Source organism: Botrytis fragariae (assembly GCF_013461495.1).
Source record: "Botrytis fragariae strain BVB16 chromosome Unknown tig00000006, whole genome shotgun sequence".
NCBI lineage: Eukaryota > Fungi > Ascomycota > Leotiomycetes > Helotiales > Sclerotiniaceae > Botrytis > Botrytis fragariae.
The window spans coordinates 590235-604118 of NW_023500988.1; the positions used below are offsets into that span (position 1 = coordinate 590235).

At 43.1% G+C, this 13884-nt stretch overlaps 2 protein-coding genes across 2 annotated transcripts; one reads left to right on the top strand and one right to left on the bottom strand.

Annotated features, from left to right (window-relative positions):
* Positions 1 to 3989: 3989 nt before the first annotated feature.
* Positions 3990 to 4368, bottom strand: Bfra_001356 (uncharacterized protein; the record flags this gene model as incomplete). The annotated part of the gene is made up of 2 exons (XM_037331789.1): positions 3990 to 4037; positions 4210 to 4368. The coding sequence occupies 2 exons, from the start codon at positions 4366 to 4368 to the stop codon at positions 3990 to 3992; spliced, it is 207 nt and encodes a 68-aa protein (XP_037195943.1).
* Positions 4369 to 9573: 5205 nt separating this feature from the next.
* Bfra_001357 (putative c6 transcription protein) lies at positions 9574 to 12198 on the top strand (the record flags this gene model as incomplete). The annotated part of the gene is made up of 2 exons (XM_037331790.1): positions 9574 to 10947; positions 11038 to 12198. The coding sequence occupies 2 exons, from the start codon at positions 9574 to 9576 to the stop codon at positions 12196 to 12198; spliced, it is 2535 nt and encodes an 844-aa protein (XP_037195944.1).
* Between the last annotated feature and the right edge of the window lie 1686 nt (positions 12199 to 13884).

A 13884-nucleotide genomic window follows, 5' to 3' on the forward strand; every position in this document is an offset into this window, starting at 1 on the left:
GCTAACCAAGCACTTGCTCGCCTCTTCCCTCCCGCAATTAATTCCCGCCCGTCATGGAGATATGTCAATGCAACGCCAGCTAGCATGCGAAGCATGCTATCTACTTACCAAATTCGATATCTCGCATCTTCATCTCCTGGTTCATACAGTAGGATAAAACAGAATGACCAGTCCTCATCCAGTGCAAGTGAACAATACACTCGGTAAAAGCTGTTTCATAGCTTCATGATCAGATGATGAAATTACTTACCAAAATATGCAAGTACATTCAAGGTATGGGTATGGTATTCAGCTGGGAAACTACTGTGCGGACCTGTAGCATGTATGCCGTTCAATCTTTATAAGGTTTTTGCTGCATACATAATGTCGACTCGTGCGGTAATATGACTCTTGGACTGGGCGCCTCACTCGTTTCTAATTTGTTGAGAAATGTAGTCCAAATGTTTTTCTGACGACGATAAAGACAGATGGTGGATGAGGCGAATAGAAAATGATACAAGAAACGACTAGATTGCCCAAACCAAGTCATGAATGAAACCAGTATTGGGCGCACCGAGCGTGGAATTGATATTAATGTATTCCAAATAATAGTTTGATTGTGCACTCCATGAATATTTGACCCCACAAAGTCCATGGATTTGAATCCATCCATACAGAACCAGACAGGTAGTTTGACGCCCCTACGACACTTAGCCATGTATCATCGCCCGAAATGCATCATTTCAATTAATGTAGCCGAAAGAGCCGAAAGGGATATCAATGTAACACACAAGTTTGCAGAAACAAATAGCACCTTCTGTAATATTCACGTTCCTTTGGGCTTTGGAAAATTGCCGAAGAGCACATGAACCGGTAGTGCTTACTATTTGGGATATCCGTACAGGTATCTATAGGGGTACGGTAGCATTGTGTGTTGGTTCGTAGGGCTTGTGCTGCGGGAACGAGGCGCAAGAATTAGGCTGGTATATAGAAATGATGAAAGTACGGAGTTCTGAACCAACTAGGTATTCATGACGAATAACTATCTATCTTCCTCGAAAGAAGAAGGGTGTTCCAAGAGAGAGTGTGTATGCGATAAATCGTTTCGGAAAATCTTTGATCTGGATAATTATCGGACTGTTGAGATTCGGTTTAGAATGAGGTACTGGGTACTGTATGATACACCAAGAATATTTCAGCGGTGTGCAAAGCATTCCGTAGACTATTGTTTTGACCCCTCAATTCCTCAATTCATCAATTCATCGGATGAAATGTTCCAATCAACCATGGCTTTTTGTACGTCAACGACAGGGAAAACCTTGGAATAATTCAATGTTAGCTGTAGACGATGCGTTAATCACACATCCAATCTGGATAGAGAAATGAACATTTGAGAATTAAACCTTCCAAAAGGGGAAGATGTGGGCAAATTTCCTCGTGAGAAAGTTGGGGGGTGGTTGTACGGAGTACAGGAATGATTGTTTAATCGAGGCAACACAATGCAATGGTAAGACTTGGTTGGATTAATCGTGGATATTAATATACAAGCAAACCCTTGAAAGAAACGATGGATTAGTTTGCTCGGCCCGCTGCAGGACGGTTTTCGCCTTTTTTTCTGGACTACTCCATAGTATAGTCCAGGAGCAAATCTTGTCAATATGTCGGCGATTAAGCCTATATAGGTAGATGTGATAAGACTCGCTAAATCATTTCATATATTCCCTTGCTCTTAGCTTCCTTACCAAGTGCCACTCAGCTGGCAACTAATCAGCATGGTTGCCCCAGTATATTCCTTGTCGATCTTTCAGAGACTTATCTACGGAGTACTTACCTGAGTCTAGTATAAGACGTGGAGTGGAGTATTCCATCTTTTTTTCCATCTTTAAGCTTCTCATTGCTACCTTTATTTCGAGAAGACGATTGGTGAAATGTATGCGAGCAGAATCTGGTAAACCTGATATTGATTGCATCTAGCTACATCAACCCTAGCCCCATGAAAAGACGTAGGAGTAGGGGGGTTTATTGATCTCTTTGCATGTACAAATACATATAGGCAGAATTAGCTTTCGATGAAGGGAACACATAATTGGGAGAAGAGAAAAATGCAGCCGGTACAGGCAGGTAGGCTCGAGGTAGGGTCAGCACGGCTCAATCTGACACTCTGCTTTGCGACCCATAGCGAAATAAATGAATTTTTTTAATTCGCTGCCTGCAGCACTGCCATGATCCATGTAAATATGCAATGCGAGGGTGACCTCGTTCCGCGCCGCTTTCGCGGGCGGGAATGCACCATCTAGAAACAAGACTAACGGGTGCCCGCATGAACAGAAAGTAATGTGACCGTCAAATGTAGTTAGCGGTGAAGGGGTTAAGCCAATGATAGTAGATAGATGGAGGGTGGAGTCAGTTAGAGTAAGAATCAAGAACGAACAAGAACGGAAAACGCTTTGATGGTCAATGCAAGATGTGTTGTTGATAGTGGGGTGCCGCGTGCGAGAGGCACAGGGTCAAAATGATAGATGTTTGGCTCGTTCAAAAATGTCAATCAAGAATTGTAGCCTGATAGGTTACATAGATACGACAGTTATTTGTGTTTGCTCGTCGTAATTGGGCAAGTAGAAAGGGACAAAAATGGATTCGTCAGATGTGGAGTGAAGACCGGACATCTCGGCAAATTTCAAGGATTTTAGAGAGTTCGTTGCTCGTGTCCCGAATGTATGGTCATCCTTGGACCTGAGGAGACTGATCCGGGGTTTGAGCCGATATTGCTGTCCATCGGTCTCGCTTGAAACTTGGCGTATTCATGTACGGGGTTAGTTTTGCTAACAATGCGTGGATGGAATGAATTTGCTTTGTTATGTGGCTTAGCCACACAATTTTCTCGTCTGATGTTGGATTCTGACTGGATTAGTTCAAGTCTCGACTCTCTCACCTGAATAAATCTCCGCATTAAATTCCCCAAACAAGTCATTGACGTCGGCATTGTCAAGTTGTCATGCGTCATTACCACAGAAATAATAATTATTGTCTTAATGAATTAAATATCTTGAGTTCGCCGACCTAGATGTCTTTAGCAATCGTTTGTTTGCAAATCAGCTTTTTAAAATGACAGAAATACCTCTTTGGGCTGTCCCGGTGACATTCTTCGATGAGAAGGAATGTTTGAGAATTCGCTTAGAATATCTTTCAAATGTCAATGAACAGATAGAAGGTATAGAATAACTCTCTTTTCCCCCTTTTCGTCGTCAACAGCGGCTATTTACATATTTTCACGAAAACGTGATTTGAAAATTCCATGAACCAGGGGTTTGGGTGATCACATCTCGGGTCGTTCCATAGGTATAAAGCCGACCTGGGGCTGAAAAGAGTCGTATCATACCACAAACAACGATGGAGCTTAATCTTTAATTTGTGTTACACGATCCTGATTTCCGCTACAAAACAATTAAGCTTACTATTGGAAATTTTGTCAATTGATATTGAGGCTCCATGTGAATAAAAAAGCGACACAATAAATCACTCAAATGGAACCATACATTGAAAACAATCACATTTTAACATTTGATAATGTATATATATATAGAAATCCAAACGATGTAACATGGATGATGAACTCAAAGCTTGCAGATGTATCAAATCCACTTTTTACTCACAACAACGATTGTTCGAATTGACATCGAATATTGAACAGAGTGTATATTTTTAGTGTTCTAGTCTTTCCACCCTCCTTTAGTAGGGTTGGCATTTTGTTGATCTCCGACTCTACCTTCCGATGAAACCTCAAGAACAGCCTGATTGAATTTTTTTAATTATTCCAACCATACAAATTTCGAATAATTTCGGACATCTTTCTTCTTTCCCTTCTTTGTCACTTCCCTTTTCTCTCGTTTACGTTGACTTCGTAGGATTATACGAAGACGCTTATTATTGACTTCTGCAAGACCTTGTGAATCATTTGGGGGCATTTGGAACGGACCCCTTCATCGCGTACGGTTATTCCCGTCCTCCCGCTAGACCATAGGCGATCCTTTCGTCTGTTCGGCATAAGCTTCATTCCACTGTTTATGACAATTATAAGCTACTGTAAATTCGTTATGTCAATATCCTGACCATACTTCAATCAATGAACATTTTAAGGCAGGTCATAGAATACAGGAGCGTAAAGTGATACAAAATAAAATGATAATACACATCCAGGTGTGCCAGAAGGCTGACATCAGATAAGTTTACCCCCTGGACCGCGTATGCTTTGTCATGATAATGCAACAAGAATCCTGCAAATGTATGAACTGGACGGCCCGTCCAGTTTCTGACAACGGAATGTGGGAATGGTGGCAGTGTGGCATGATCTTGCCGCTTCGCGGTAGCGATCTTGTCTGCTGTAGCCATGACCTAATCATGTTGTGTTTCAATCACAAAGAATGCCACGTTTTTATTCCTTCCATCTGAATCGTTGGGAATTTTTAATGAGCGCCTCGAATTGATTATGAGAACATTCCTTTGGACCATGAGACCTTGAAGCGCGTAAGTCTAGACTTAGACAAATAATAATACTTAAATGACAGCGCGCGCGTGTCTAAGCGTTTGAAAACGGCGCGGCCCTTGGCTGCCGACCCTCGAGGAATATGGGCTAAGAGGTGGTAGCTGCAGGAAGTAGCATATTGCAAAGGCTTTTAAGGTATCTTCATACATGAAATTGTGGAGAGAATCATGCAGTTGATAGAACATGCCATCATACCATTCAATGGAGAAGATATGCACGTCTACCTTTTGGCTTTTCGCCTCAAGGTATATTTCCTTTTCCCCTAATTAGCACGATCAGCTATGAGAAAATATATCCCTTTACACAACCTCTTCCCATTCACCCAACAAATACATTTCTAGTGATTAGTATGTTGTTTAAACCATTGTACACGGTTTGATCGTACATACCTAGTACGCCACGTCTCATCCCGACCCGTTGTCAAACTAAACCCAGCGTTGTGAAAGAACATTCGGTCGATTCTACCGAGTCGTACAGTTTGCTTATCACAAAGATCGAGCCAAAAGGCTGAGTTTGTGTTGCTGCGGATGCTTCAGCGGGTACGTCTTCAATAGACCCTTGCATCTCCAACTTTCCCAACACCAGTACTGCAGGTGGAAGAAACGCCTTGTTGGCAGGGCTATTGGTTGGGTTCAATTCGAAATCTATTCAGGGATTCCACGCCGTCAGACTACTGGGGTCATCAAGTTGGGTCGTGTGCGAGCAAGCAAGTAAACCCAGCCACCATTTCCCCAAAGAATTATTTTCAACCAAACAGAAAAACGCGTCAGAGCTATTCATTTTTGGAGGAAAGAAAAAGCGAATATTTTGGAGAGAAACGAGGTCGAATTTCGGGGGGTTTGTTCAGACAACGCCAGTTGTCAACAACTACCAGCATCATCAACATCGTCATTTCAAGATTTCTAGAAACGTCAACAAAAAAGTCCAGTCGAGTTCAACAGGCCATGCTGAGAAGGGTTTCATATCCACTTAAATAATTACGCTTTCTCCATTCCCACGTTTCCCCGAATAGTCCACATTCTACCCGGTACCCATCCCATCCCATCTTATCCCATGCTTCTCATTCCCCTTCCGCCCCCTCCCTGAATTCTTTTTATAATCCTAGTTCTTACTACCCACCAGACCACCTACATTTTAATACAAGACCCATGAGGATTGGTTGCCGCCTGAAGGAAGTGAGTTTTTATTCCTAGGAAAATCCCGAGTTGACATATATGTAACTTGGCTTAGAACTGCGTGTATCGCAACATCGCCTTATCGATATTGTTGTATTCAACGCCGAGCGTTGTTTAACATACGATACACAACCTAAAGGACAGCAGCACAACTGAAGAAAAACACAACGAATGTTAGCAATTTACGAAATTCGAGACACTAGATCCAAGAAGAACAAGCTCCATCATCATACAGTTGAAAATTGAACAATTTCGATGGTTTTATATTTTACGCTTGCGACAACTTGATAACAATATCAATACAAAACACAAAACAAAACAACACAACAAAACAATCCCTTACGAACGAGGAGGACGACTCAACAACGCAATTTTTCCTCTAGATTGTTAGTGTCAAAACTCTGGGCTTATCTTTTGGGATGGAATATCACATTTCGTAATCCTTTTCTTTTGAAATTTTGTATGGAATAGGAGGAATCAATCCGAGGTTTCATTGCTTACCTCCAGACGGAGGCTTTGCTGACAGGACGGCAAGACAAGGCAAGGCAAGACAAAAAGTTGGAAGCAGTGTCGCGGCATCGGAATCGGAATTGGTAGCTCTGGTCGGCAAAGCGTGTGGAGAGTAATAATTTCAATTCGATCATAGCAAGGAGGAAGCTAAAAGGAAGAGGAAAGGGAGTACCTAAGTCAAGGTTCACCGGATATTCTGTCGTCTGTAAGAACACCTTTTGATACCCACTTTGGGACTCTCTCTTCGATTTCCACTATCATCACCATTCTTTCTTGCCATTACTCATCCAATTCTTTTCCTTTTTACCACTTTGCTTAGATCTCTTTTTCGTTATCAAAGGTTTCTACGGTACAGTTGTTCGCCGTTATACATTTCCCTACCCAATGGTTATACAGTTGGGCTCCAACGACCATTTTTCTCATCTACCTCTTAACTTCATTGCCCATTACCCTTTCAAGGACGGTGACCATTGTTCCCGTCCCACTTCACCCCCTCACGTCACTTTTCCACAATGGTGTCGGATTTCCCTTCTAATTCCGGTTCCCAAAAAGGTCAAACTGCATTGCTGCTCTGAGATTTGAAATTAGTACTTTGTCAGATCTAGGATACACTACCTTCCAGATTAGAGCCATCCCATTCACACCTAATCTCAGTCTTCTTTCCATTGATCATTACATCACCATATTGCATAAACTAGAGTTTCTCCCTTGGGAGTCAGGCTATCTAGTAGTCCAATTAAACTACATCTGAGACAATTCCCATTCTCTTCCAACTTCATAACACAAATCACATTTTGAGGGAGGGATTGGCTCATCAACTTTGTCACATAGTAGTTCATTCCATCGCATGAAAACCCCCAAAAGAATTTGATCTCTCGCAACTGTCAAACTCGGAAACCAAGGGCTCGTACCGTATACGTCTTCTTTCACGCAATAAGGAGTTCGTATGGAACTTGCGCCCTTGACCATAGATCCACAATATAGCCTACGGTTCACACTAGGCAGATATTGGTTCACGATACTGCTAAGGGACGATAGTTGCATTGGATTCCAAAGTGCGAATCATCCAACGTCATAGTTCTCTAAAATATCTGAAGGTTTCCAATCACTCTTCCGATACCCTTTCTGATTTAACGAAAGTCCGCAAGCTATTCACAGGAAACCGGTACATTAAAGTGAATTTCAAGACTCCTCGCAACATCTTGATCTTAAGCAAAGCCCAGAGTTATCGGTTGACCAAAAAGCGGATCGCCGGCGACTAGTTTAATCACGTCTATTTTAACCACGACTGTCCTTCGTTTGGATCGATCCAACTAGTAACGCGCCATCCCAACAGGTTGCAAGGCCAGGCTTGATACGCCCAAGCAGAGATTTCAATCAATCAATAGAGTCACCCTTATCAATTGAAGCGTTTTATGTGGATGCCGTGGATTTTTGAGGCTACCTACCCACTAGCTTTGAAGATATATACATATCCCAAGGGCAACGTCGATAGAAATTAGGCCAATCACGAGGTTTATATCGTTATAGTGCCATCGACTAGAGTGTTTTGAATAGGGGGAGTGCAACTTGAGAGAAAAGACAATAATTCTTTACGTGAGAATTGTTGCCGGGCCATTTTTCGCAACTCTAGGAAAGACTCGGCCATAACAAGTACTGTTGGACGATTTTAAACTTTCTCGTCGCAGAAGAGTTCAAGGTAGCCACTCAAGCATCTATCGACCATTCCCGTGCCAAGATTGCAGTTGTGGTCTACAATCATTATAAGTGGGAGATATCATTGTGTACTTGGCATTTGTCGACGGAGTGATAACCTTTGGATCGACAACACACTCACTGTGTCGCATGGGTTTGTTTTGAACTCACTGTCGCTATTACTGACCGATCCGAATCAAGTATTCAGAATCACAAGATTAGTTGAATGCGCTCTTACCCAAACAAGTTGAGCGACGACACCTAGTTGTCACCATTAAGAAAGTATAACGGCAATAATTTCCAACAAACATTGAGAACGGCGCCAATACCGCGAATCTCAAAATCTTGGTTCGAACACCACGCCAATATCATAATATTAATTCGTTTCCCACGTACCTATCTGGGTAGTCACCAATTCGAATTCCGTCATCATTTCATCATCCGCCCACAATCGTCAATTATTCCTCTTCCTCTTCCTGCTCATTCGGTACATTCCGTTACACAGCTGCACGGTCCTAGAATTCATCACAATCTCAATTTGTTACAAATTCATCATCTTCCAATCATTGAAGTCGATGTTCAACGATTTCTCCCTATACCTCGTTAACAATTTTGACACCTCGGTATAATAATAAAGTGTTGATATTCAAACTTGCGGAAAGAGCACGACATATACACACAAACACACACACACTAAAGGCGGATACTTCCTATGCTTGGTTTTCTTGACAGAAGGACACGCATAGCCAAGATTGGTTGAAGAAAGTTGCAATCGACCGGCACGAATCATACCCCCGTGCCCCTCCATCTTTCTTTACCCCTCCAACCCAGGAAGCGCAATCTGCAGGGAAACTGAGTTTTAAGATCCCGGTCCCACCACAACGGTCAAGCCAGGTCAACCCCCCCAACGACCCGAGGACAGTCATCAATCCATTTTCAAGACGAACCACTAGTGGGATGTGAATCGCAGCACTTCCCATTAATCCTACGCACTTTTCCGTCCTTAAATTCCTGTTTGGGACTAAAGGCTTTTCGACTTCCATCGTTTTTGGCGTGCTTCGAGATACTTTGGCTACTAGCTCGGAGATCGAGAATTGCTACCTGATTCGGTCTAACACCAAACACACACACACACAACAACACACTTACACGACTTACTTACTGGGCTTACCTCACTTACTCGACTTGGTCAATTCGGTCGGAGAATAAAGTATTTCGACAAACTTTATACAGAATACGTTTTCTTAGTGTCAATCCGACACTAAGTGGGGAAATATTCATTTCAGTACTAGTCTTCTTTGACTAGTGAGAAAGTAAATCGTCTTTCAGTCTGTCGGGTCGTTCATCCACCAACTCTACTTACTACAAACTACTTACCAAGTCTCGGGAATTCTATCTGGGACTTTAAAAGAACCAGCTTCCCCTCATTCCTCCGCCCTCGACCAACATAATTTTCACTTTTTTCACTTCTCCTCTCCCCTCCCCTTCAACGATAGTAATCTTAATTCCTTCAACTCTTCACATCCAAGCAACAATTTGCAGCTGGGCTGTCGCAAAAAGATAGATTACATTCTTTAACAAACTCTGTCGGTATACAACACACAACTCACAACACACAACACACAACTCACAACTCACAACTCACATAACCTGTCACTGCTTTTGCTCCAAATGTCGCACTCTTTTACTCAACGCATCAGACCTGCACCAACGCATCAACGAGTCTCTCGAGAAGAAAACCCAAATCATCATCAGTCTGTTCAAACTTCACCAGGAGGGGAGACAATTCATGGTTCACCTCGTTTACTTCGTTATCCAGGTTTGTCGGATCAAGAGGTTCTGGACCGCGTCGAATCTATCATAAATTCGACAGCTTCACATGCACCAGCAAGCACTTTGGCACCATTGAACTCAATTCCTGACACTATGTCCCCACATCCATCTCATCTCTACAATGGACCAGTAGTCATTCCCCGTCATCTACGATCAAGAAGCGGCAATTATCGTTCTTCCCCTCCAGCTGGACAAGACACTGGGGTAACACATACACCAACAAGCGGCGCGGATCATTCCTCTCTTCCAGCTGGACGAGACGCTTCGGTAACACACACATCAACAAGTGCCGGACCAGATAACTCTTCCCGCTCAACGGCTTGGGACAATCCGGTAGCTTATGCAATAGAAAATAGATTGACGTATCCTAGTTATCGCCCTCAAAGTGCTCCAGATAATTCCATGTCGGAACGTGCACTAGCAGGTGGCAGATCAGATTATCCCTCTCGCCCAGCGAATTCAGAAAATCCCCTAGCATATGCATCAAATAATGAATCGCAATATCCTCACAATGCTACCCAAAGTGTTTCTGAGAACCGCAGATCGCACGATACAAATCGCGCCCATCAAGGTGTCCCAGATGATCGCGTGTCACGTCGTACAAGCTATACTCCCCCAGATGTTCCAGACAATCGCACCCCGCATCACACAAACCCCCAAGGCCAATACTCTGCAGTCGAACCGTCTAGCTCGTACAGTGTAGCACAACGTTGGGACTCGAGCACTCGTGCATCTGCCTACCAAGAACCCTATCGTCCCTATCTAAACAATGGACCACAATATTCTGGACAGTATCAGGAGCCTATTCAAGATGGCAGACCCATGCCGGCAGGATACGATGCACCTCCCCACCATTCTTTCCGTGACGGTAGAGGCTATTCGCAACAACCCCCTCCTCCTACATATCGTCACCATTCTTATCAGGATAGTAGAGGCTACTCACAACAGCAACCCCCTCCTGCAACTCGCCACCATTCTTATAATGATGAGAGAGGCTATCCACAACAGCAGCACCCTCCTGCACCGTCTCATCATCCTTACCAAGATAGCAGAGGCTATCCGCAACAGCAACCCCCTCACCCACCTCACTATCCTTATCATGACGGTAGAGGCTATCCGCAAGATCAACCTCCTGCTGCACAACCACCTCTAAGACAGAGTGCTCCTAGGCAAAGAACCGCAATCGCATGCAAATACTGTAGAAGGCGCAAGGTATGTTCAGGGTCCCCTTCTAAGAAGCTCAATTTGAGTTGTCATAAATTACTACAATAACAATCAGAACAATGCTGACGTCATGAATAGATTCGTTGCTCGGGGTTTACTGCCGATGGCTCCGGAGGCCAATGTACTAATTGTGCCCGCTTCAAACAGGAATGTGTTTTCACTCCTGTATCCTCGGCACAGGCATTTGTACCTCTTATTGCCCTGACTGAAGCGCTTCAGCATGGCACGAATTCACATCCGGGTGTTTATGGTGCTCATGGCCAACGACTGCCGAACGACCCCGCGAATCAAAATCCTACAGAACCGTACCAAGGATATCATCCACAACAAGGCGCGCCCGGGCCACCAATGGCATACAATCATCAACAAATGCCACAGCAGGTGGCCCAATATGCGCCCCAACATGTGCAACAGCCAATTCACCCAACATACCTCCCACCAATGAATAGATCGCCCCATGATCGGGATACCTTGCCTTCTCCGACAGGCTCGCTCCCCCAACAAACACCTCCAACACATCTCCCTCCTTTGTCGAACAGATCACCATATGATCAGGGTGCTACCTTACCATCTCCGACAGGCTCATTGGATTCTCAAAAGCGTAAGCGCGAGGCAGATGAGCGCCACTTTGCCAGAGCGGCCCCATCTGCCCCTGGTCAATTCTCCGGGTATAACCGAGAGAGCAATGCTCCGTACCGCATACCATCTCTTCAAGAACAATACCAATATCATTCCTCCGTTCCATCCCCTCCTACTCGTCAATATGGATATCAACAAGGAGAGAATGTTACGCCCCGCCTACCAGCATTGCAAAATGGACAACAATATCGTTCATCAATTCCATCACCTCCTTCCAACCAACAATATGGACACCAACAAGAAGAGAACGCTCTAGCATACCGACCTATGGAAGATGGTCGGCAATCGACCCAATGGGCCTCGGTAAACTCGAATGAAGCACCACGAAATGACCCCTCTCCCAATGGTTCATCGACATCGTTTCATTCCCAGAACCCAAGCGGCAATCACCAACCTAGTCAGGTATCTCCTTATCGAGCCGAGTCTTCTCAATTTCCTCTAGCATCCCCTGCTAGAACAAACTCTGGAGGTGGAAATCGTGATCAAGTGGCAAGAGAAACTGAACGTCCTAATCAGATGAACATCGCTAATATTGTGGAACGCGATGACAATGATGTTGACCGAGATATGCTCAGACGTTTGGGCAGTAATAGATCTTAAAGACTAGTTACTAATCTGAATTTCAAGAAATTTCACACATCAGTGATTTCTCTTCATGAAATTCTTCTTGTCTACAGGTTGCCTTGTGGTGCGACGAAGAAATTTTATTGCTAGAACCAGCTGGCTGATCATTATTGTATATTGATCTGAATATTCTATTCTTAGATAGTATTCCCAAGACTGGAATATATCCTTATTCGCATATTTTTACCCCTTTCTATCAGGACTTGTCCCTACCAGAACTTGAAGTGTTCTTATCTTGTATTCATTCTCATTTATTCACAATTACATTTTTTTCTTTCACATTTTCAACCTCCCACGATACAATAATACTCCCAGCTTTGGGAACAATGCAAATAACGGAGGCTGTTACATTCTATTTACGAAATTAAAGAGAGAACGAACAAAAACCTCATATTAGTGAGGCCATTTATCTGGGGATCGGAGTTGGTTGCCGGTTTCGAAAACAAATAGAAAGGGATAGGCTTGCCTCACGGCATCATTATTTTTCAGGTGTTATCTCGGATGCTTTTTTGTTTGGGTATTCCCAGGGTGGACTCTTTCAGGAGGCATGGATGGGGTGGTGATCTGGCCAGGAGGTTTTTTGATTGTTATATTTTTGTTCTGGCGTACACTGTCCGATTTTTTTATTTCAAGACCCCAAAACTTTGGATACTGTTCTTGGGCATAGGGCGTGATTGGCCGCACTGGGCCTTCACGTTGGTTTTCCTAGTCTTGCATGTATTAAAACGGGACGCGAGAAATTCTCATGAAATCTCATGGATTGAAGGGGTTTGGTTTGGTGTATCGAGTTTTGCATGGTTTGGAGTTTGTATAAGCTCATAGCGTTGCAACATGAATGATTAGGGTCGTGGATTGAATGTTTTTGGATGGGGGTCCAAATGGATTCATGATACGGACTATCGGACATGGTTGCCAGCGACTCGTTGGTGCCGTCTGTAAAGATGCCGCATAAACGAAATACGTTGTTTTTAGTTTACTACAAAAAGATATAAAAAGTTTGAAAATATTTCAAATGGTGTCTTGTGGTTGATGGTGAATGTGAATGTGAATGTGGGTGAGAATACGATGATATATGTGTATGTAGGAGATTTACAATACTCGGAGTGAGTGATCTTCATTATATGGCTCTCACTCTATTCATGACTTCCCACCTTTCGAAATTATAACTCTGGTCTGCAACCGGATTTTATTATTCACTCCTCTATTTTTCTATCTTCTATCTTTTAACTTCTATTCGATCATATCCTCCCTCTCTGTAGATAGTATAACCTTACAAATTAACTCACAAATTAACTCATCTCATCTCATCTCATCTCATCTCATCTCATCTCATCTCATCTCATCTCTGATTCTGATATTCTGGCATTTATTCTGTTGTTTTTGGGGAGAAATTGTTTGTATGGTTGTGATGTAATGTTGTTATGTGATTAGGTGATTAGATGATTAGGTGAGGGAGGCGTCGATATATGTATATGTGTGTATGTGTGTATATATGTGTATGTATATATATATATGTGTGTGTGTGTATGTGTATGGGTGTATAAAATTGGAATTGGAAATTAAGTTTTGATGGGTAGCTAGGTAGCTAGATGAATAGATAGATGGATAGTGAAATAGATTGGATAAATATATTGGAAGTGATGAGATGAGATGGTGATACTC